This window comes from Polyergus mexicanus, unplaced genomic scaffold, assembly GCF_030449975.1.
Source record: "Polyergus mexicanus isolate NDT 795.1 unplaced genomic scaffold, iyPolMexi1.0 SCAF_6, whole genome shotgun sequence".
In the NCBI taxonomy this organism is placed as follows: Eukaryota; Metazoa; Arthropoda; class Insecta; order Hymenoptera; family Formicidae; genus Polyergus; species Polyergus mexicanus.
Window position 1 is genome coordinate 78,803 of NW_027223326.1, and position 23,598 is coordinate 102,400.

The following is a 23,598-nucleotide window of genomic DNA, read 5'->3' on the forward strand; positions in this document are numbered from 1 at the left end:
TTTCCTTCTCACTGTTCATTTAAATCAATAGCGATATTTTTGTTTCGTCTCTATCTTCCCATAAATCTATCGCGAAAGCTAACACAGAAACGCACCAACTTTACTACGCAAGCGTAATCACACTATTTACAATCTCTCTCTCTCTCTCTCTCTCTCTCTCTCTCTCTCTCTCTCTCTCTCTCTCTCTCTCTCATTCTTGTACTTTATACGTTGCCGAGTTTTATGATCGGTTTATGTAACGCATCGGATAAATTAGTTGCATGCGCACAAAATTGAACGCCCTCGAGAAAAGGGAAGTTTTCAGCTCTTGGAGCGAAACAAGAAATGCTGACAACGCGTAAATTACAGGCCGCGAAATTATAGCCTCGTAAAATGCTTGTCGCGTAATATCGAGTTTAACAAAAAAGAAAGAGATTGCTAAATAATTGGGGAATCTGTTTATTTCAAAAAAACATTTTTAAAGCTTATGGAATATTTTCGTAAAGACTATCGCTTCGCGACTAGCTCTCTCGATCATCCGTCGATTAAATAATTGATCTTGTTGCCCTTTTTCTCTTTATACCAAAATATACGACAACATTCATGAGAATTGTCAGAAGCAGCAACCCGGTCATGTCCCACCAAAAGTTTCCTTCCTTATATCCGTACTTTGATAAAACTTGCGTTCCATTCGATAAACAAGGCAGATCGCGATTGACTGGACAGTCTAAAAAAAAAAAATATCAGAATGTTAATATATTAAATGTGGCTCACCTATAATAAATAACCAACAATCGATATTAACCGATGTTCTTTATTCTCGACCAGTGTATTATCGATACAGCTTCGTTGGCGTAATAAAAAACCGACATATATTTGAAGTAGCCCAAGTAGCTTGGCAGAGTTCTACAAAAATAAAAATAATAAACATTCGACGCGTTAATATTAACGAATTCGTTGTACCTACGTATAAAATATCGATATAATCGCGCAACGCCTCCTTACCGAAGATTGTAAAACACACCCGCCGTCAAAAGGAGCAGCAAGTCGAACGGTACCATTATCGTGACAACGATGTCGACGTTGGTGATCCAACTCGAGGTCATCATGCCGTATGCGGTACCGCAAATCGCCGCCATTGTCGTACAGAGACAATACAAGCAAAAGTCAAGTAGCCAAAATTCGGAACGCAGTAGGAAATACATGACGATCGTGAAGAAAAATGCTTTGAATATTGTCTTGGGTATCTGAGGAGTTTTGTATCGTGATCGGTATATCGTTTCAATCTTGGTTTTTTTTTTCTTTTCACGATGCATTAAATAATTACCGAGCCGAAAACAGTGGCGAAGTAATAGGGTCCAGGCGTATACACGGTACTCTCGCGAAGGTAAAGAACAAGTTGGCCGGGTAATTCATAAATGACAGAATAGGCGACCGTAAATATAATTTCGGACATCATCATATATAACGCACCGCGAACGTTTTGTATTCCCTCTTGTGTCGATGATTTAGCGCCGACGTAAAAAGTACTGACAAAAATTACGGATAGCTGCAAGATTATAGTTTTCTTTTTTATGCCTCGTCCGATAACGTCGAGATATTTTTATTAATTTATTACCGAATATGAAAACCACGCGGTCCAATTGTCGCAAACTGTCCTTTTATCTTGCAAAAGTATTCTCCAGAGCAACCAATAAAATTGCACAAAACATCCTGATTTTCTATAATAAAGATATACAATAATCAATTAGATGTTATAACTATATAGAGATTCTTTTGAAAAATTCTGTCGTCGTTTTTTTATTTCAATACCTTTGCGGAACGACGCGAAAAATTGTTCTCGCGTTCTCGATCGCAGGAATTTTTGACAGTGACGATCGCGAGAACGCACGACACAGTTCAATATTGCGATTCGTTGTCCAATTTTCACGTGACAGGATGTTTACGTAATATTCGGACTCGTCGTAGTTTACAGGACAGTGATAATCCTGGCTATGCAAACATATCGATTGTTTTGTCATTATTATTCGTCGCGATTCAATGCAATTGCGATTGATCGAAACGTCAGGTTTACCTTTTAAAAAAATCTGCAGCATTTCCTAAAGTACCGAAATATATCGATCTTCCATCGGCCATTAATAATACATGACTGAACATGTTGTATATCGTCATACCCGGCTGATGAATCGTACAAAAGATTATTGTACCTCTCGAAGCGATCAGCTTTAACGACTGCACGACGCATGTCGCGGCAAAAGTGTCCAGACCTATATTTAATATTGCGCAATAATATTGACGTAATCAGATTTCTCTTCCGTAAAGCGATAATTTCAACATTCTCACCTGCGGTTGGCTCGTCTAGAAACAATATTTTCGGTTTTGTCACTAATTCCGTGACTAACGATAAACGCTTTCTTTCACCGCCCGACAGCTTCGATATAAGAGTATCGATACATTCGTATAACGCAACATCTCGCAAAAGTTCTTCGGCCAAGCATTTTTTTCGTAACGCGCTACAACTATTTCCCATTTTCAGAGCACACTAAAAAGAAATACGTGGCTTCATGTCGACACTCTATAATCTCCCCTCTCTCTCTCTCTCTCTCTCTCTCTCTCTCTCTTTCGCAAAAAAATTATATTGTATTTAATAATTTTAATTTGCTCCCAATCGCGCGACTCGTGGACAGAGCAAAGAGAAATAAATGAAATCGTTTGTTAAATATATTTTTTCAATACCACGAACGACATATATTCTCTTGGTGTGAGCGCAGAAGGCAGAACGTCAAACTGCGGCATATAACTCGATATTCCTGCCATTGTTTCTTTGGAAACGTCGCGCCCATTGATCTTCACTGTGCCCAAAGTTAACTCGAGCCTTTTCGCCAGGACAGCGAGAAACGTGGTTTTGCCGGCGCCGCTAAAAAAAAAATAAGTCTGCCCTTGACGTGAATTTATCGTAAAATTATCACGTCTAAACATACGAAATTTGCTAAAATACCTTGGTCCTAATATAGCAAACATGTTACCGGTTTCTGCGTATCCGGATACTATAAAAAAATATCGATATTAATATATATTATTTGTCGATAAAAATGATATAAATTAATGTAATCTAGATATAGAAATTCGTTTCTCGCTGCTCAATTTTAATAATGACAAAACACATTACCTCCTTTCAGTATAGTAAACATTTTCACGCTCTTTTTACGCAACAGCTTGCACGACACTTTTCCCAAACACTCATCATCCTTAACGGGTACAGTAACGGTCATATTTTCCCAAAACAGATGAAAAATTTGGAAAGTCGTCTCATCGTCAATCGAATCTGTTAATTGTGCCATTGGTAACTATTCGCTTCTAAAAAGCTTCTCCGCTTAATATTGCTGGAGCATTGTGAAACTAAAAAAAAAAATTCCGCTATCTCTTCTTAATATCTCTTGTCATCGTTATCTAGAGTCGTACAGATGTTTGCGAGGAAGATTAATATACTTACTAGACTTTGCTAATTCCGAATCACATAGACATTTATTTTCGTTATACGACTTCGGACGAGTATTGTGGAAAAGCAAGTTAATAGACGATAAGAAAAGAATGGAATGATGCATGAATCGGAAGAAAGGGAAAAAGAGAATCAACGTATTACGCGCTATCTAATAATATCTAATAATAAACAAATTTAATACAGTTAAATATTGTTGTATCTATATTGTATCTATACAAAAATGTTTAAAGTCGGCAAAGATAGTAATGTTATTATTGTTAAGTGGTAATAGCGAGTTATACGTATACATATAATTTTTTCGTAAATAACATATAATATATGTATATACAGGGTGTCCCTCTCGATGTCAGCTACAAGAATACTCAATAAAAAATGGGGGTTTCCATTTAAGATTTTAAAGTTGACCTTCGCATGACCTTCAAATGATTTTCCAAGATCAAACCAATGGTACCATCATACGGCCCCCTCGAAACCAAACAACTTTTGTCCGAAACATTTTTCTCTTCCAGGCTTGGTTTTTGAGATATTTGCCTGAGGAGATTAAAATGGGACACCCTGTATATCTACAATTTTCTCTGCGATAACACGATATGCGCGCTACATTATCGAAATCGCTATATAAAAGTGCAAAACATTGCTCGAAAGGTGAAAAAGATCATCAAATGTAAAATCTGAATTATTTACAGTAATGTATACATGCATATGTATAGCTCTTGATGATACACGTCGATTACTCGCTAATATATCAATCATCTATGCCGCCGTACGTAAATCTCTATCAAGAATATTACACATCTGCCGTTCCTTCTTCGTGTCTTGGAATTCAGAAACGAGATATCGCACATTAAAGATTCCCAAGTTTCTTTTACCGCAGTTTTATTTTCGCCCTGTGTTTCAGTCCAAACAGTTTGCGACGCTACCGGTAAATTCGTTTAAACGCATTGTCTATTGTAACATGGTCATTAGACGTGACATGGCGCACTAATTGCAATCAGCTACCTCGAATAATTAGATGTGAGCGTGCGACAACATAATGTTGTCGACAAATTAATTCGAATGAGATAAACAGTAAAATGTACGATCGATACAAGTACGAATAGGAGAAGCGGCGTATTACTGCCAATGTAACAAAAAAAAAAAAAAAAAAAATACATAACATATTATTTTAACAAATTCATATAACGATATCGATTAAACTAATTGAAATAAGAGTACTATGTTCTTTGCTACAACACGTAAAATTTTTAATTCTTCCTACTAATGATGCTAAAAGCGATCCTATAAATACATTGGAGTCATTGGTTTGATTTTGGGCGAAATGTAAGTATTGTTGTACTATTGTAAATCTATTCGTAATTCGTTCAATATTGTAATATTGCAATTAAAACAAGTATTGCGTAAGAAAGTTTAAAATATCTTAAATGTTGTGAAATTTTGTTTCATTCGCACGATAAATATTGTATTTCGAGACTTTAATTTTGTTAGTATAATGCTATACATTGTGTATAAGTCACGATATAAAAAATATAAACATATACGGTATATGGCGATAATTGCAAGCTGAATCGATAAAACACATTTTCACGATTCTCGATCGATCTGCGATGATTTGCGATAGCGTGTTATTAATTTATTAAAAAGAAATGTATCGGGAAAACTACCAAAGTTATTATGCCATCATTAAAGCGCAGTTCAAGCATTGCTTATACAATACAATATTATACAAGAAATATTTTTTAAAAAATTTTTTACATATTGTATATAGTTATTATAATTTTTTATATACGTATAAATATTAAATAATTGCTCTCATATGCGCTCTGTACATCTATATAAAGCTACTTAAAATATCGTTCGCTCGTCAAGCGAGTCGAATTGGCAGGCCCAGATAATTGTCGAGAGTGTATACTATCGAATAATTTCTCGAAATCGAAGATCGAAAATCCAACAAGCAGATGCTTCCTATTACGAAGAATGGCAATGCGTAAAACGTTATACGATATTCGCGGCATTCGCGAAGACACAGGTTGAGGTTGAGGAATGGAAAATCGCGACCATGATTTCGAACTTGAGCTTGACAATTTACCTATTTGTCAGCAGCTGCAGGATTTTTTGGAGCTTGTCGGCGATTGATTCAACGCGAATCGCTCACCATCCGTTTGGTCTTGAGAGCCATTGCCTCTCATAACTTGATCGTTCTGAAGTATCTAAAGTAAACAAATTTTACAATTATCGCTATTATCGCTTAATCGTTTGATCGCAAATGTATAATATACAGATGTACAGAAAGATGCTAATTGGTTTCATGTTGCAATTATCTAATATCTAATTAATTATGCATCATAAGTCGATCGTCTCGAGACGAAAGACGTCAGTGATTAATCCGTCGTACGTCACGTACAGGGGAAAATATTATATATATATAACAAATCTTTACTATTATATTATTTAAAACAATTAATTTTATTAAATAATAAATTAGTCATATTGCATATTCATTTTAAATAGGACTTTTTCCTCGATTACACGTGCGTTTTAATTCGAAAGGTATATTACTTACCTTGTTGACAAGAAATCTAGCTGCTTCCTCAATGTTAATATTCTCCTTGGCCGAGGTTTCAAACCAGCCGGAAAAGTTCTTCTCTTCGCAGTATTCGTCCATCTTGGTTGGCGAGTTAATCGGACCTTCTTTCTGCTGGTCGCATTTATTCGCCAACAAAACGCACGGTATCGATGATCCGTCAGGAAGTTGTACCTTTGAATCCAGGTCCTGTTTCCATTTCACTACCGCATCCAACGTTGCGCTTCTCGTTACGTCGAACACTATGAAAGCGCCCACAGCTTCCTTGTAGTAAACTCTAGTCATATTTCCGAATCTCTCTTGACCTGAGAATAAAACAAAATCGCATTATTACATGGTACAAATTAGTTAAATTTATCAAACGATAAATTGATGTTATATGAAACATTAGAGGCGATAATAACCCAAGCATAATTTAAATTAGCAATTATAGCAAAAGTTTACAGACAACAAATATTCAAGATATCTGAAGCCATTTTTCGAGTGAGCATCGAAAAACAAGAAGATAATAGCATGTGTGACGTGAGTGGCGATATTAAAATGACAATTTATATATATCTTTCGCAAACGAGTATTATGCTCCATTGTATCGAAACTATTGTAATAAGAAGTAAGTTGTAAGTTATTACTACTGACCTGCGATATCCCATAATTGCAGTCTAATAATGGTATGCGGATCCCAATTTAGCACTTTGAGCGCAAAGTCGACGCCAATCGTCGCCCGATAATGTTGCGAAAAAAATTGGTGGACGTATCGCTTGATGATAGACGTTTTCCCCGCCCCGAGCTCGCCGATTACTAATATTTTGTACAAGTGCTCCCGTTTCTCGTCTACTCCGAGATTCGATGCATTATTCGACGACGACTGAAACAGTAAATAAAAGAAAATATAATATTGTAAATATTGGAATGTAAAAGTTTCCTTTTCAAAAAATAATATCTTTCTCTAAAAATTTCGGGATGCACACATCGCTCTTGATCTCACTCCATTTTTATAAATAGTATTTATATTAATTCGATGGACAAGTCCGCTCACACGCGGAAAGATTATCCCCGAGCAGTGCGGACCGCATCTGAGGAGCTGGAAGAGAGCTATAAATATAACAATATAAGCCTCCTGCGTCTAAATAATTGTATCGACAATCCAAGTTATCTAGCGGATCCCCTTTCGCCATTCCTATTTTACTTATAATGAGGATTCTTTGAAAAATAAATTTGTATTTAATGATTATTTTTTTATATTTGTGAGTTTCTCTGTTTCTCCATCAACTTCACGATATTTTGTGCACCCATATACAATTTTTTTTTTTGTTATTCATAATTTTAAATACTAAAGCGTAGTTTGTGATAGACCATGTCAAGCCGCGTAATTCGAAACTCCGTAAACACGGGATTCAAAGGGATAGAAAGCGAGTCGGTATCGGGAAGTTATCGCAAACGGCTAAAGACGATTCTACCGGCGACGTCGTTCGCGATGAACCTCACCTGGCCAGCAACGGCACCCACTATGGCGGAATGAGATCTGCCGTGATGATCATCCATACTATCGTAGCTTTCTGTGTAATCTTCCTCGATGCTACCCAGGTAGCCTAATCCCGTTTCCTCGTCAAGGGCACTTTCAAAAGTAGAGAACGTGTCGAAAGTTTTCACGCTGATCTGCCGGGCCTTTCTCTTCTTTCGTTCCTCTTCTCGCTGCTCGAAAAACTCGTTTTCGATGATGCTCGATGGCTCGTCGTCGATTGTCAAACTGCTAACGGTGAGCACCGCGTCTTTCGCATGAATATCCTTGGACGAAGAATCGAAGAAACGTCGCTGAAATATCGCTCGTTTCTCCTCCAGTAGAGACAGCTTGCGGCGTACCTCGCGTACGGGTGACAATTTCGATGTCATAAGTAGATTCGAGGAATCCGGATCGGATCTCGCTCTCGTCTTGCCTGTCTCGACCGCAGCATCCTCCGCGAGCTTTGTCTCGCTACGTTCCGGCCAGCTCGACAACGCGTAAGGAAGCGTCGAACAGCATTGCAGATCGGGACGAAAAACTTTGTCTTGCACCTCTTGCCGCGGAACTTGTGCGGTGTCTGTGCACGAGCGAGGAATATGAAAGAAATTCGCCGATTGTTATTGAGAGGACGATGATTATCGTATGTCGATTTTTTGTCGAGCAATTTTAAATATACTTTTCGACGATTATAATATTATTTTGCTGTATCGCAAATTTATTGTAATACGTTCTAAGTAAATTATTGCGAAAAAATTGAATATAAAACAGAATGGAAAAAAAAAGAAAGATAAGAGAGCGACGCGCTCAAAGGGTATAAAAAATAAAAATAAAAATTTAAAGAAATACAATATATAAAAATTCATTAAAGCACGAATGCGAAAGTGACGCAATGAAGGAGTTGGGCGTTAAAAATTGAAAACTGCAATTCGTCCGTAAGCCCCCATGGTATCCGTATACAAGGCTCACCGCGTTGAACAAAGCTCTTGATGGATCTTATCAACGGCGTTGTATGTTGCACTACGGTGACGGTCTTTGACGGTTTCTCGGGCAGCTTTTCTGGTTTCTTAAGCTCCCCCTTCGCTGTCCTTTCCCTCCCCGGGACGCTGTCGTCCCCCTGCCCCTGCTTGTTGATCGGCTCGTTGGGATGAACGGGCGATTCTTGCGGGGACTGTCTCTGGCAGCAGCTATTGTCGCCACCCTCCGGGGTATGTCGTGCTTCTTGCTGTTCCGAGGACAGGCGAAATTTACTAAAGCTCAGTTTGCGCACCAGCGAGTGCGACTTCTTCTTCTTTTTCTTCATCTTCAAGATCGCGGATGTCGGTTTCGGTTCCTCGAGCTGTTGCGATTGCTGCCGAGATATCTCTGAAGCGGAAGAGGATCGCGAATCAAGAAAAATATAGCCCAGCTTCTCGAAAATTATTATTTCTTGAATACGAATAAAGAAAATCTTTGGAAACGTTTTATTTTAATCGCTTTTTAAGATAAATAATATATATATATATATATATATTTTTTTTTTTTAATCGAGAGAAATCAAAAAATAAAAAGAGATAAATTGCAAAAAGATATCATAAATGATTTCATCATATATTGTTTAAATATCTCACGTATGTGCGTAACACGAAGCGTAAAGTTTTTTTATCGAGTATGCCGGCATTAACCTTTGTCATTTCTTATTTCGAGCTTCCTCAAAAAAGTTCTATCATCCTGTTCCGGTCCGGTCTCGCGCGATTTCTTCTTCATCTTGAATATACGACCTTCGCGGAAGCTACTCTTGAACGTACCGAATTTGCCTTTGTTTCCATCATCCGCGCTAATTATATTGGAGAAGGGAGTCGCGCCGCTGCTGCTGGTCAGAGTATCGAGACTGGAGTTACTGTCACCCGCGGTAACATATTCGCCGGAAGTGCCAGTCGCGCTAGGCTTCTGCTTCTCCTCGTCCGACGAGAAGCGCGCGATTACCGTGTCGGTCGAGCTACCAGCACCTTCTTTCGTGCTCTCGTTGTGAGCCATAATCGCGTCGACGGAAAGGAAAGGAGAAGACACTGAGAGAAGAGAATTCGCGTGTGTGGGCGTCTGATGAATAGACGATGAAAGAAAAGGACGATAGATGAAAGGGATATCTTTTCGTAATCAGTCAAGTCTCTTTCCTTTTCCCCGTTTCTTCTGTCTTACTTCACTTTACTGACCACTGGCTTGGCTTCTTTAGACGCTTGCGGAAACCTTAGAATAGCGTTTCGATCGGTCGCGAATGGATAATCCGTCTTGTTTTTCCCCACTTCCTGTCTCTCTAGATAGAGATTCTTTCGTCGCGAGCGGCAGAACGACGGAGAGAAATGGAGAAGCCTGTGAGAGCCTGAGATGAAATTTCTGATCTCGTAATTATCAAATTATTTGAATTAATTATGGGAATGTCAACGATATACGATAGATACCATCCGAAGATATAAAAGTTGCGGGAAAATAGATTCCTTAGCTAATTTGCTTTTCTCGCATTTGCAAGATATTGGATAGGCATTTCGAATAATTTAAAAATAATAATATAAAAAAGATTAAAGAGGATTTTAGATAATTTCCAGAAATTTATTTAATATAATACATTACGATTATTTTGCACCATCGCTGAATAAATACAATATTTGTTTCCCTTGCACCGCGTTAAACACTACATTGGCATATGTGACACAAATCAATTTGCGCTAATTAAAATATTGATTTTCATGAAACGCACATACCCCGATAGAGAGATCTTTATTATAAGGTTTATAACGTAATAAAAAAATTTTTTTTAATATATTTATTGTATTAATAGAAAGATATAGAACTATATAAGTGAGCGAGGAAACTGCAAGCCCAACGGTGTCTCGAACCGCACTAAATGTTGATATAAAAATGTGAGAAGCTAAAAGGGGTGGGGACATGCAAGTATCCCCCACCAAACGAGTAATATGCGTATGAGTGCGTGTCGCCTTCTTTTCAGCGTATAAAAAATATACATATGTAAACCACTAGATATCTCATATGCACTTTGCACGTACGTAATCTGCCTTCAAACGTGTAAATACGTGGACCCTGTACGCGTATCTCATACGATATCATCCGTTTCAGATGGATTTCGCTCGTGTATGGGTACGTGGCTCGCCGCAAGTTTTTTTTTTTTTTTTTTTTTAGCAACATCTTTTACTAGGTGTTAGACTACACTACCGCGCAACAGACATATTACGTAAAATCTGCTATAGGAGCTCAATATATCGATGCGATAGAAACGTCGGAGAGAGACGGCCGCTTTTTTATTTTGATTTTCAATTTGAACGATTATAAAAGCATCCGATAGAATTTATGCATCTCTCACGGACGCATTTAATCGTCTGATTAAGTCGGGTCCTCTTGCATTGTTATTTTAATATTTAATTTAGCTGAGTAGTGCGGTGGATTAAACCACTGAAGGAATAATGCAATAATTATGGCGTTAATGCAAAGATTAGAGCGAACTTTTTAGCTCGTAATCTTAATTGGCGATTGTGCGATTATGTGCGCATCGTTTTAATATATCATTAGATTATCACTAGTATTTCAGTTCTTCTTCTCTCAATCGTATGCAATATGTCTGCATATTTATTAAAATTACCATATTAATTTTTAAGTTTAAACAATCTTGATTACATAATTTTTTTATTTACGATTACTATTATATAAAATAATAGAAGCGCGACAAACGAATTTCGATAAATATCAGAATGAAAAAAAAAAAATAAATTTTCTCAGAAACAAGTTTTATATTTAAAATAATAATATAGCTGACAATTATCGCAATAGGGTCGTAATAAGATTTTTATTCGTATCTTCTTATCTGCAATTAAATAATAAGGATATCGTTCGTATAGTTTATGTGCGTGAAATGAGTCATGCATGCCTTCGCGGTATAATGACTCCAAACAATCGTACAGTGAAAATCATCAAGCGTGATTCCTAGATCGATCATCATCGATCATCATCGTCGATTATAGTCATACAAGCCATAATTTTATTTATGTATTGTACTGTGCGCACGTACACACACACACACACACAATAAATGAGAGGCAGCTCCTTTTCCACAAAGTGTATATATTCTATAAAAAGAAATGCTAAAACGTGATCAGGAAAACCATCGGAACCGACAAATCATCGATATAGAATTGACACGCAAGGAAGAGAAATTGTACAATAAAATACCCTGTTGCTAATAATCTCAGGTATTCGAGACGTCTTTGTACTCGTGACGATATGGTTAAAGGAATAACTCTTTTTTTTTTCTATAGCATGATATTACAAATTTTTCACATTATTAAATCCGAAAATAAATATATTGTTAAAAGAAAAAAAAAAGTAAAATCAAATTCTTCTTGTAACATATATTGTACAATGGGAATATATACTTGTAGGAAGAGGCTCTTCCTATTATGCTAATTACTTGCCATTAGATGTAACGTTTTACGTCACGGGTAAGATCGACGTTCCTTCCGGTAGTTGGAGTGACGAATTATACATCTAATCTAATTTAATCTAACGTGTCCCACCGTCGAGGCAGATCTCCTCGCTGAGATAATATAGCGATTCGGCTAACAATAAGTAAGTCGGAGAAAGTATCTGTTTTCTCGATAATTATAGCAACGTGCGCTGGAAAAATACAATATACCCGATGCGATGCGAGGGCAACGTGAGGCTTTCGTGAGAAACCGCATTACGACGATGCGTCGCAATCGAGGAGCGAAAAAAATCGAGCATTTTATTTAAAACACGCGGATCTTTTATTCGAATTTTAAAACGTGATCAAACACTCACCTTTCTCGCGGCTCTTGCCGCCTCCTGTTTGCAATTTTCGCTGAAATTCATATTAAGATCGATGTACGAATGATTGTTGTTCAAGAGTAGCGCGGGCGGCTCCATCGGTGGTGGATTGGCTTCCTTTTTATGCCTCAAGCGCCTTTCGGTTCTCTCTTGCCGCGTACGCAGCACAAGCACCACATTTCGGTCCAGCATATTCTTAATCCGATCGAGAATCAATCGGCAACTCGAGAAAATCACTTGCTCGATTTATTATGTCCGATCAGTTTTTTCGTAACACCGCACTACGGATCTAACACTTATATAAAAGTTAACGATGCAACACGGTATACTTATCGTGGGATCGAAACTTTACAACAAGTAGCGAAGGACAGGGGTATTAGCTTGACAAAAACTTGTTCCTCGTTTTACGTTATCGCGACATATGGTATATCGGATATTATATAGTGTCCAAATTTGTAATCGCCATGTACTTGGAGATAAGCGCTATTTCCTCGTCTAATTCGCACGTTCGACCAAAGCCGAAAAGAGAATTTCTCAAAGATCCGACGATTATATTGTATCGACGATCGGGATAGAATTCGTGAACAGGCCGTAAAGGAACGATAGTAACGAACAGTGTGCGCCGGATGAGTGCAAAGTCCCAGCATTTATTGGATTAGCCCGGACGTTATCGTCTACCATGTTATCGGCGTGAGCGAAGCGCGTATAAAAAAAAAATGCTAGGCGCCTCGCGTACACGATCGTATTCTGATGCGTGCGATGTAAAGGAAGAGGAAGGCGCCTACAATGATTACGACGAAGAGGAAAATCCGCGCACGCGACTGGAACCACGATTTCGCGGAGAGTCAATAACCTCCAAAAAGTTTGGAGTTTTCTGCGAGCTTCGAATTCATTTATGACTGAAATCTTCGTTTCCGTTAATATCAATATCGCAAGATTTGCAATATTAATACACGATATACTATATTTATATATGTTAATTATTTTTGTTTAACGAAGAATTTAGAATTTAAACTGTGCGAGAGAGGAAAGGAAACATGCTACGCATTTCTCGTACACGCGATACCGATTGCTCTTTCGTCTCTGCATCGGCTTAGTCGGGTGGATTGCGTGCTTGGAATAAGAAACTCGACTTGACGAACGGTCCGAAACGCGAAATCAAAAAAAAAAAAAAAATTATCATTGCGTTATCGCTCGTCGACTAGTTTATCGCCGATTATACACCAAGTTTCGTCAATCTTCTTTCTAGAAACATCGAAAGTACGTCAATGGGATTATTTTCGTTGCAGCTTTCTCGTTTCGCAGAAACAGAAGAGGGAGCGCAGGGGCGATCTCTCATATGACGAGAATAACAACGTTACGGGGAACGTAGTTGAACCTGTTTACATCCGACGAGAGAAAAGTCTGGTTTCGCGGTTTTACCCGCTGATACTCCCTTCCCTGCAAATCCTCGTAATCGAGCTACACCGATCTTGCGACACGGTTACGTGTCCTTCGGTATCCATTTTGAGGGAGAAATATAATACTACATTGGTACGACAAAGTGTACAAAGTGATATTGAATGCCACATATGTAATACATATATTCGCGTATCGCGAGCAGCGATTCGATTAAATATACGTATATTATATTGCAATAAGATAATTTGCGACCAGAGATGAACCAAATCGATATCATTGCGATAAATAAACATGGAAGACATCGAGGATAAAAAAAAGAAAAGGGAAACGATGTCAAGCGATATCTGATATCTATATTCGGAATGAGACGGAAAGTCGTATGTAACGTTACGTCAGCCTGAATTAGAAACACATAAAATAATCTTCATCTATTTAGACGTGTATAAATGAATGTAATGATAACTGGTTATAAGAATATGAGATAAACATTATACAATATTTCACTTGGCGCGCTGATTGGCGCCAAGAGGCCGATACAATTATTTTGATTCAGATATTCGGAGACTATCACTTTACTCACGCGTATAGAAATAATTAAAAATGGATTTTATTTTAACTATCGTATTCTCTCTCCCTCCCTCCCTCCCTCCCTCTCTCTCTCTCTCTCTCTCTCTCTCTCTCTCTCTCTCTCTGTATCAATATAATTCTGATATATAGTTATATAGTTGTTTTGTTGAAACAAAGATAGTATCTTTTCTATAGCAATGATTAAAAGAAAACAATGATCTATAAATCTATTAATTTGTCGTTTAAAAAAAATTTTCACACATAAGAATTCAAATAATTTATATTCGAGGATTGATTTATTCAATCTCGAAATATGTTATTTATATATACAATATTTGAGATAAATTCGAAAATTGAACATCATTGGACGTGAACTTAAAAAAAAAAAAAAAAAAAAAATTGAAGAATTTAATCTAACGTGATTAAATATTGACTTGTGTTGACCACTGACATCTTTAATCTTTATTACGGTCGATATAGAGATATACACCGAATGATATCCACCGAAAAGACAAATTCTACATTTACGTAATGCAACTGCAATATGACGTGTATTCCACAATATCCTACATATTGTCATAATGATTATTAATACAAATGAAACTCGTATGCACTCTATGTAGCAAAATGTCTAAGAAACGAATTACTATATTTTTATTTTCGTAATGCAAATCCAATAAATGCCCATACAATTATCTTTTAAATGTAAAAATAAATATAAAAGTAAACTCTATACAAGTATTTTAGAACTTATAACTTCTATTCTACATATATTCATCGAGACAGATGATTCATCTTTTATTTCTATAAAATCAAAAAAATAATTTTTTCTATATAACATATAAATAGTTAATCGTGTGATATCCGAATTATAAACTTTATCTTGCGTAAGAGAGCTATTTTTATTTCATCATATTAATTTCAAAAATCAGCGTGACCTTTATCCATCGTTTAACGCAAATCGTTTTGTGCCAATGCGATACAGATTAAAAATTGTCGCCGCTTGTTCTATCCGGCTATAATTGCTCGATAAAAATTTGTTTCGAAAGACAGAAATCGTCACACAAAATTACATACACATATACAAAACATATTGAATTGAAGGTGAAAGGTTGATAAAGCTGTAAGAGGATACTAATAAGAGAAAGATTAGAAAGAAAAAAAACAGTAATCAAAAAGTCATAAATTTTTATCGCAATTAATTTTAATTGATTGTTTAGTAAACAATATTTCAAGGAAAAAGAGAATTCTTATTTTAATTATACAAAAATTTACGAGAGAGAGAGATAACGAAGTATATTCGATATTAATATTATTCGATTAAATGTTATATTACGCATACTCATAGAGACAATTGTTAAATGCTCTTATGTGGTAGAGATAGATTATCAATGGATTACAATAAGCGTTTTATTTTTAGGAACGGTATATGCACCGTCGTGTAGCAAAGCATGTAAGCCAAGCTTACGAGAGAACCAAATGGCGCAAAAGTAATTATTAATTAAGATTAATACAGATATCCGTAATAAATAGAGCTAAGCAATATTATTCCCTTAATCACGCAATTGTGACAGAATATTACGCATGAATCGCGGGATCATGAAACAAAACGATGTACGCGATGAAAACGCACAATAGTGAATTGTATTCAATACTGAAGCAATGATAAAGATAAGCAATTATAGTATATCGGCAAAGTATTTGTTAAGCTTAGTTTTTCAATAGATATCCCAATGATTCATTGAGGGATCGCTTTGCGCGGCTTTTAACTCAAAATTAAAGTACTACGTCATAAAATAGTTTTTATTATATATTCTCTCTAAAAATAATAAAAATTTATAAATTAAACAGTACTAGATTATTTAAATCTCGTATGTATATTTCGTCCGTAAAGAAATTTATCAATGATATATAAAATTATATTTTGATCGGTAACTTTTTCATTAAAAATAAATTTCTTCGATAAATAATACAATATATTATATTCATTAAAAAGATAAAACGAATGATATATGAAAAGGCAGTTAATATTTTACATGTAATGAAATCGGGGGCCTGCGTCTTCGAAGGATTGCATGATGTAATTACGTAGCGTATTACGTTAGAAACAGTTTGATCAAATGCATCTTTACCGCAAATCTGATCCAATATCATCGTCGTATCGTAAAATGAAGAAATACAATCGTTCAGCTCGTCAAGTTTAATCCCGAGAAAAAAAAATGTATGCGGTGAGATAGAATAACTCCGATTCAAATATAGATGTTGAGACTGCGATGTTGAATACCTTGATAATTCTAAATTAAAATATTAATACTGAATTATAAATTATATATATATATATATATATATATATATATATATATATATATATATATATATAAAACAATAGACAACATCAACGATTGTTGATTTTTATTACATTTTATAAATAAAAGAAATTTATGTGGACTCCTTTTTTTTTTTTTTTTTATTTCACGTATGCGTAAAGAGAGATCTTTGTATTACTCTTTCACGATTTGGTAGCAATCTCGAACAGATTAGATAAACTGAACTTTTAGAGAAGATTATCGGAGCTTCTCGTATTGCAACGATAAATTCCCTCGCGATAATAACGAAGGCGACATCAAGCATTTTCATTGTATTTTCCAACAAGATCATTCAACGAAAAATCATTGAACAAGCAAAATATTTGCTCAACAATTACAATCGTGAGATAATACGAACGGTATATCGATGCTTGATAAAATTTTCTTTCTACTTTCATTGATATCCGGGAGAAATTTATTGCTCAAACTGAATGATCAAAATTTTAACAACCACTCGATAGAAACCATCGATACTTGGATGAAGTAAAAAGAATACGCTTAGATTATTACACATCACCTGTATATACAGGGTGTCCCATTTTAATCTCCTCAGGCAAATATCTCAAAAACCAAGCCCGGAAGAGAAAAATGTTTCGGACAAAAGTTGTTTGGTTTCGAGGGGGCCATAAGATGGTGACAATGATTTGACCTTGGAAAATCATTTGAAGGTCATGCGAAAGTCAACTTTAAAATCTTAAATGGAAACCCGCACTTTTTATTTAGTATTCTTGTAGCTGACGTCGAGAGCTTTCCAAAACACTATAATAAAGTATTTTTTTATTAAGTACTTTTTGAGTTATTTTATATTTTAATCTGACATATTTTGATATAAAAAATTAAATGTCGTAAAAATTAAATGTTGTATATATATATATATATATATATATATATATATATATATATATATATATGTATATATATCAAAAACATTGATGCATCGTTGAATTATTGAGATTCGTATCTCATAAACTTTATATCCCAGGTAATCGACGAATCGATAACTAAATACAATGTGTTCCGAAAATAATATCCGGATAATAAATCCAAATGTGTAATATTTTCGATACAAAGAGATAAAATACAAGAACATTTTTCGTTTCCTGATCGCTCGGTCTTCACTCCGCTGATTTTACCGCTTGTTTTCATACAGCGGCACGAAACGATATTATAATTTTATTCGAGGATCGAGGGAGCGATCGATCAATCACTCGCTTCGTGATCTCTCTTGTCGTTGACACTGTTTCTATCTAATCTAACGAAAAAAAGAAAGGAAAGACAAAACAAAGAGACTCGCTTAATAAATGTGCGAGTAATCGCGTGGTGACTCGAAAAAAAAAAAAAAAAAATTATTTAAAATTTACCGATATTTACCCTGTACGTCATAGATATAGCGGCAATTGCTCGTCGAGTTCATTATTTATTCGCATCGCGAATTTCATTGTCGATATAAAGACGAGAAAAAAATTTGATGGTCGGATTCCCCTTCGCGCTCGTCGAGCGTTCCGCACAAATCGGCTGTCGTCATTGGATTTTTGAAAATCAGCGCGCCAAGAGCAGACAGCACGCGCCGGTATAACGCGCGACATTTCGACTTGCGAAAACGAAAAGAAAAGAATGAATCGATGGTTGACACTCACCATTTGACGAACGGGAGGATTCTGTAGGATTCCCCGATACTCTCGTAGCTGAACGGACTCGTATCGTAGCTTCTTCTTCAGATGCGAACGGGAACGTCTTACGACCGATATCACCACAGCTGGGCCCATCCGGCCATCTTGCCGTATATCAAAATGTATACTACGGTGCGCATAGCGTATTTTGCCATACGTTCCCCTTCCTTCCTTCCTTCCTTCCTTCCTCGCAGTCGGCAGTCGTCATTGCGTAACTTGCGCCCCCCTCTTTTCGCACTCTTGTACTTCTTAGGGAATCGTCACTCTTCCCCCTAGCCCGTACCTTGCGAGAGAGGCATCTCGTCGTGAAAGTTTTATCGATCGGTATAGTTTTACATTTTAATTCGTGCTCGCGGGAGGCGCCACTGTACGGTGAGATGAAATATTATATGCCCGTCTTCATTTAAATAACAATTTCGCGCGTTGAATAACGGTTTCAACGTTTCAAGCAGGTTTTGTACCAGTTTTTACATACATTGTCGTATTGACATTGAAATATATAAATATTTCTAAAGAAGCTAACGATGTATTCCTGTGTTTTAACAGTTCGCAGCCGATTAAGGATCACCGGAGCAAGTGAGTATTTTCTCCATCTTGTATGATTTTTCCTTAATCAATTTTATGATTTCAACCAAAATCAAACATTTGTTAAATCGACTTAATCCGCATTTCTGATGCATATATTTACAGATTCGTTAATTTATTTAACTGGTATAAAATAGATACAATGTAGTAAAAAGAAATATCTTCTATTGACATATATTATTTACACAATATTTGGATATTTACATTCTTTATAAAATGTGCGAAGAGAGTTTGTTAATAAATTAGTTAACTACTACTCCCGAACCAATCTGAGCCCATTGCGCCGAAAAACGCGGCCGCGCCGGATTTTATCGTTGCGCTAGTCGAATCGCTTCTTGCGATCTCTTTTGTCGTTACTTTCTTGCGCTGTAAATACATATATTAATATAAATATAATGATATAAATATATATATTAATTTTAAAAAATTTACTTATTGCACATTCTCACACAAATGTATTAGTATCGTTCGCTAATTTATAGAAATGTTCATCAAATCTTATTAGAAATCAATCTAGTAGAATTGTATTCTACTTATATATCTTCCCATCTTTTCATATATTGTATAATGTGAGTTTTATATTAAAATATTTTAAAATCAAAATAATCTCTTTTAATTAGCAATATAAAAGAATAAATAAAATTATAGAGCAAAGTTAATCCAAAATCAATTAGTTGCATTAATTCATAATAATCACGACATGCAAGATTGCTTTGCCGGCTTACCAAATTTACATTCGTGATATCTTTATCTCATTTAAAGGGGGTATACGCAATCTAGGGCAACAGGTGTGTATATATATATTTGTAGAAAATGCTTAATAAGTATATTGTTTCATACATTTGGAAATATTACTCTATTAATTGTATAACTGAAAGAAAATATAAGGACATCACGATACACACCTGTGTTTTATCCGGAATCGTTATTGATATAACTGGCAAATTCCTTGTAGGAACGGTTACCGTTAATGGTGGGAACCATGGTGCTCCCGTACATACTGCAAGTATTGCAGGCGGTTCGTTTTTCCCTCCATCGATACTCGCATGTTCATTGCGTGCACCCAAAGTCGAATGTAATTGCTCTAAATGAGATACCAAATTGCCAAATATCAACTAAAAAATAGATAAAGTAAAGTCTTATTATCATTGCGTTAAAGTATTGTCCGTCATTTTCAATCGTATACTAACCAGAGATCTTTGAACGGATTTTCTGATATTAATGCGAATAAATGGATTGAAAACATCGTAGTCGAATGGGTCTATCTTTGTAAGCACTGCGTCGCAAGTTTTGTTTGATAATTCGTTGAGAACTTTGTTTTCACGTGGCACCATGAGCAATGTACAATATTTTATATCGTATAATATTTGAAATGCTTGTTTCTGCCTAAGGTCTATGTCTTTCAATGAGTTCAGATAATAATTAAACAATTCTGTAATTATTCTTTCTACAATTTGCTGCAGTACCCTCCTAAAATTAAAAAAAAAAAAAAAAAAAAAAAATTTGAATATACCACGATAAATAAAATCTCTCAATCCCTCTTAGTATTGTGTCATTTACATACTTTGGAAGTGTATGAGGTATAATCTTATTTAAATCTTTGCAGATAACTGTTAAGAATTTCTGCAAAGGTATCGACGGTTGATACGGTACCGAAATTTCAGATTTGATTTGCTTTCCTTCTCCAGATTCTTCCTCGATAGTTACTTTTTCCCACTCCGATACAATCCAATGGACGTGCAACCCATCGATTGGCTCTTTTAATATATATTTTTTTATATATACGGGTATTTTAGTTTTATATACATCAGCCCAAATGGACCATACGCAAGTACTTTCTTCCTTCAGACTTTCACAAATAGTTTGCCATTTAACGTTAGTGATAGTAAGCCCAGATGCTTTCGATGATGTAAAACACTTGTTTAAATTTGGACATAAAGTAGTTAACGCAAAGAGAAATCTTGCCAATACAATAACATTTATATCGCGTTGACCATGTTCGGGTTTTTCATTAATACACATATTCTTTATAAACTGTACGAGACTTTCGATATTTTCGGTGCTGGTTACATGTAAATGTTCTTGGACCTCGTTACGATCGCAAAATGAATTTGCGATTAAAGATATGTTCGCCGAAAGTAAACTGTCTTTGAGCGTTATTATTCGTTCGGTCTCGTATAAATAATGCTCGAGATCAGACAATAACGTGTACAGCTTTTCGTCCAATCTTTCGCATAATTTGATTACATTTGGGGAATATCCTTTAGCTTTCATCAGCAAGGATCTCTTGTTATCTAAAGCTCCATTTTTTGTAAGCTTCTGTGGAATGTCGTTGGGGGAATCTTTCCACACAAACCATCTTAAATCATGTTCAGGAAATTCAAATTTGTCATGCGCTACTTTTTCGAGTAATTCTATTATACCGGATTTTAAATCAGCTAGCGCATCTGTCCATTTATCCGTTATAATACCTGTTAACAGATCACTATTGATTACCGATGCAAAATTTTTATGTTATATTTATATACAGAGAGATGCGCAATTACATTTTGCTCGTTTAGTTACGATAGGCTGGAAGAATTCCATCCAAAAACTAATTCTAGGTAAAGAGAGCTCTTCCCATATGGAATTCCAATTTTCAGGTAGATTCACGTTGATAGCCTCTTCTCGGACATTGTATAGGCCTTTGATAGAAACTATTAGATCTAATAATTTCGTGATTTCGAGATTAGAAAATTCATTGACCCATTCCAACCAAGACTTAACGCTATCTCGAAGGATCGATAAAGGAAAGTTGTTTGGTACATCCTGAACAAATGGTTTATGATTTTTGGTAACGGATGGCAGAAATTCCTCGAGTAAATCTTGATTTAAATCAAGTTGCGATAATAAGTAATACGCTTCTTTATCTTTTATGTCCGTTATAAACTGTAAGACTAAACCGCTCGGCGCATTATCCGCATCTATAATAATTATATATAAAGTATTTCAAAATAAAATTTTGCACGTTTGTAATTCTAAAATGAAAATAAAATACTTACGTATAAAACATGAATATATTAAGCGAACGGTTTGTATAAGTATCCTCATACATAACTTCAACTTGTTCTTGACACTATCGTGACTCTCTTCTTTAATGATAGATTCAATTGCACGATTTCTTGTGGATATTAATTTTTTTAAAAGATCCACAAACGCAGATTCATTTAGGAACACAAGAGACGCTAAGCAATTTGCAGCATTCTATGTAAGACAAATATATTATTAATATAGCTAATATTTAAATATTACAGATATTTTCTATAATTTGAATACCAACAATAGTTGAAACATCCAAAGACTGTAATCTGTTGTTACATTCATTAGATATAATGTTCTTGAATTGAGTAACAACATCCCACTGCTTCGAAACAATAGGGTATTTATGCGCCAGTTCTGTACTCCCTACTTCAAATATTAAACTATAATTAATATGTTGCGCTATTATGTATAATTGTGTAGCGAGTAGCAAATCTTGATCTTCGATACTCGTCCAAATATACTGTGGAATGTCCATTAGAATTTTGATTTGGATAATAATGGAATCCGAGACATGCCCTCCTCTTCTACAAGAAATTATAATATAGATTTAGCATGAATATAAATATTGTATATATTTTGTTTTTTTACTTTCATGTAGATAATACATGTAGTCGTGATGATATATCTTAAAAATATATCACCTGTCTAGTTTATCTCCAATCGGTTCTGTTTTAAAACCGATTAAATATTTTTTTTGCAGTTCCCTAAACTTATCCTCTATATTAGCGATTCTTGTGCTAACTTGTTCGGATGTTATCTTCATTTTTCCAATTGTGTCAGCAGCCAATATTAGATCCCGATATCTTTCTCTGAAAGTCATTTATATAAATCGGAAGTGTTTTGAGAACCTTAATCTTTCAATTTCAAAAAATATTGTATATACTCTAACGTAAATTTTAAAATGACAAAAGGACACACGCACACATAAGTTGATACGCATTTTAATAAGATGTAATATATATTTTAGTTAATAATTTTTGAAATAGATATTGCGCGATCCAAGTGTTAAATAGAGTTCCACGAACAACGTTCTTACCCGACTAACGTTCGTAATTCTATCTTCTTCCTATCACTTTCCAATTGAATTTTTTTCTGAATCTCCTCGATCTCTTTAATGGTATGCTCCTGGAATAACTTATTAATGTCTAGATCCAAATAATTTGTCGCTGTCATGTTTTCGACAGTTTGTACACCCTTTTATTTTTCCTTTAGTGTTCGAAAATGTCCTACGTAGCCTGTATCACACAGAGGTTAGACTGTCGAGATGTCGCATAAATTATAGTAGTTATTGTCATGTGATAAAACAGATATAGTAGTCGGTGTGTCTGTCACCTGCTTTATCACGTGAGAATAAAATTTCTATCGACACGAATGTCCCTGTAGTTGGAAACGCCTGCAACTGCAGTTACCAAGTACCAGGTTACCGCACCTGTATATACATCTCTCTCTCTCTCTCTCTCTCTCTCTCTCTCTCTCTCTCTCTCTCTCTCTCTCTCTCTCTCTCTCTCTCTCTCTCTCTCTCTCTCTCTCTCTCT

At 35.6% G+C, this 23,598-nt stretch overlaps 2 protein-coding genes across 14 annotated transcripts in view; both read right to left on the reverse strand.

The window, feature by feature from the left end:
* Positions 1-433: 433 nt before the first annotated feature.
* Positions 434-18,861, reverse strand: Rab32 (RAS oncogene family member Rab32). 8 transcript variants are annotated; one of them, XM_070297054.1, is made up of 12 exons: positions 5,568-5,656; positions 3,149-3,378; positions 2,978-3,026; positions 2,716-2,896; positions 2,323-2,521; positions 2,054-2,246; positions 1,792-1,971; positions 1,598-1,700; positions 1,307-1,528; positions 985-1,226; positions 785-885; positions 434-706 (listed from the first exon to the last, which is right to left on the reverse strand). In XM_070297054.1, exons 2-12 carry the CDS (start codon positions 3,318-3,320, stop codon positions 525-527), a joined length of 1,824 nt encoding a protein of 607 aa, XP_070153155.1. In that variant the 5' UTR covers positions 3,321-3,378; positions 5,568-5,656; the 3' UTR covers positions 434-524. The 8 variants fall into 8 exon arrangements, with proteins under 8 accessions (XP_070153155.1, XP_070153154.1, XP_070153152.1 ...); XM_070297051.1 differs by lacking the exons at positions 785-885; positions 985-1,226; positions 1,307-1,528; ... (5 more) ...; positions 2,978-3,026; positions 3,149-3,378 and adding exons at positions 6,042-6,367; positions 6,699-6,927; positions 7,548-8,140; positions 8,530-8,925; positions 9,225-11,131 and having other exon boundaries at positions 665-706; positions 5,568-5,688; XM_070297052.1 differs by lacking the exons at positions 434-706; positions 785-885; positions 985-1,226; ... (5 more) ...; positions 2,716-2,896; positions 2,978-3,026 and adding exons at positions 6,042-6,367; positions 6,699-6,927; positions 7,548-8,140; positions 8,530-8,925; positions 9,225-11,131 and having other exon boundaries at positions 3,293-3,378; positions 5,568-5,688.
* Positions 18,862-19,127: 266 nt separating this feature from the next.
* Cog1 (conserved oligomeric Golgi complex subunit 1) overlaps positions 19,128-23,598 on the reverse strand; it is a 79,340-nt gene continuing 74,869 nt past the window's right edge. For 2 of the 6 annotated variants that reach the window (XM_070297044.1, XM_070297045.1), the window contains 9 exons: positions 23,100-23,298; positions 22,705-22,872; positions 22,302-22,587; positions 22,024-22,225; positions 21,529-21,945; positions 20,547-21,453; positions 20,173-20,452; positions 19,888-20,097; positions 19,128-19,348 (listed from right to left, as the gene is read on the reverse strand). In XM_070297044.1, coding sequence (XP_070153145.1) covers positions 19,229-19,348; positions 19,888-20,097; positions 20,173-20,452; positions 20,547-21,453; positions 21,529-21,945; positions 22,024-22,225; positions 22,302-22,587; positions 22,705-22,872; positions 23,100-23,236 — 2,727 coding nt within the window. In that variant the 5' untranslated portion in view covers positions 23,237-23,298 and the 3' untranslated portion in view covers positions 19,128-19,228. Of the gene's footprint in view, positions 19,349-19,707; positions 19,759-19,887; positions 20,098-20,172; positions 20,453-20,546; positions 21,454-21,528; positions 21,946-22,023; positions 22,226-22,301; positions 22,588-22,704; positions 22,873-23,099; positions 23,508-23,598 lie in introns of those variants that run through there. The other 4 variants (XM_070297046.1, XR_011447057.1, XM_070297047.1 and 1 more) reach the window with 4 other exon arrangements.

Bases quoted from the DNA above. Each gene is read 5' to 3' on its own strand.
- Rab32 (XM_070297051.1), bottom strand. From the start codon at position 9,576: ATGGCTCACAACGAGAGCACGAAAGAAGGTGCTGGTAGCTCGACCGAC. The intron at 8,926-9,224 runs GTTAATGCCGGC...CTTCCGCTTCAG, and splicing joins CGAAATAAGAAATGACAAAG to AGATATCTCGGCAGCAATCG. The intron at 6,368-6,698 runs GTCAGTAGTAAT...TTTTATTCTCAG, and splicing joins GCAATTATGGGATATCGCAG to GTCAAGAGAGATTCGGAAAT.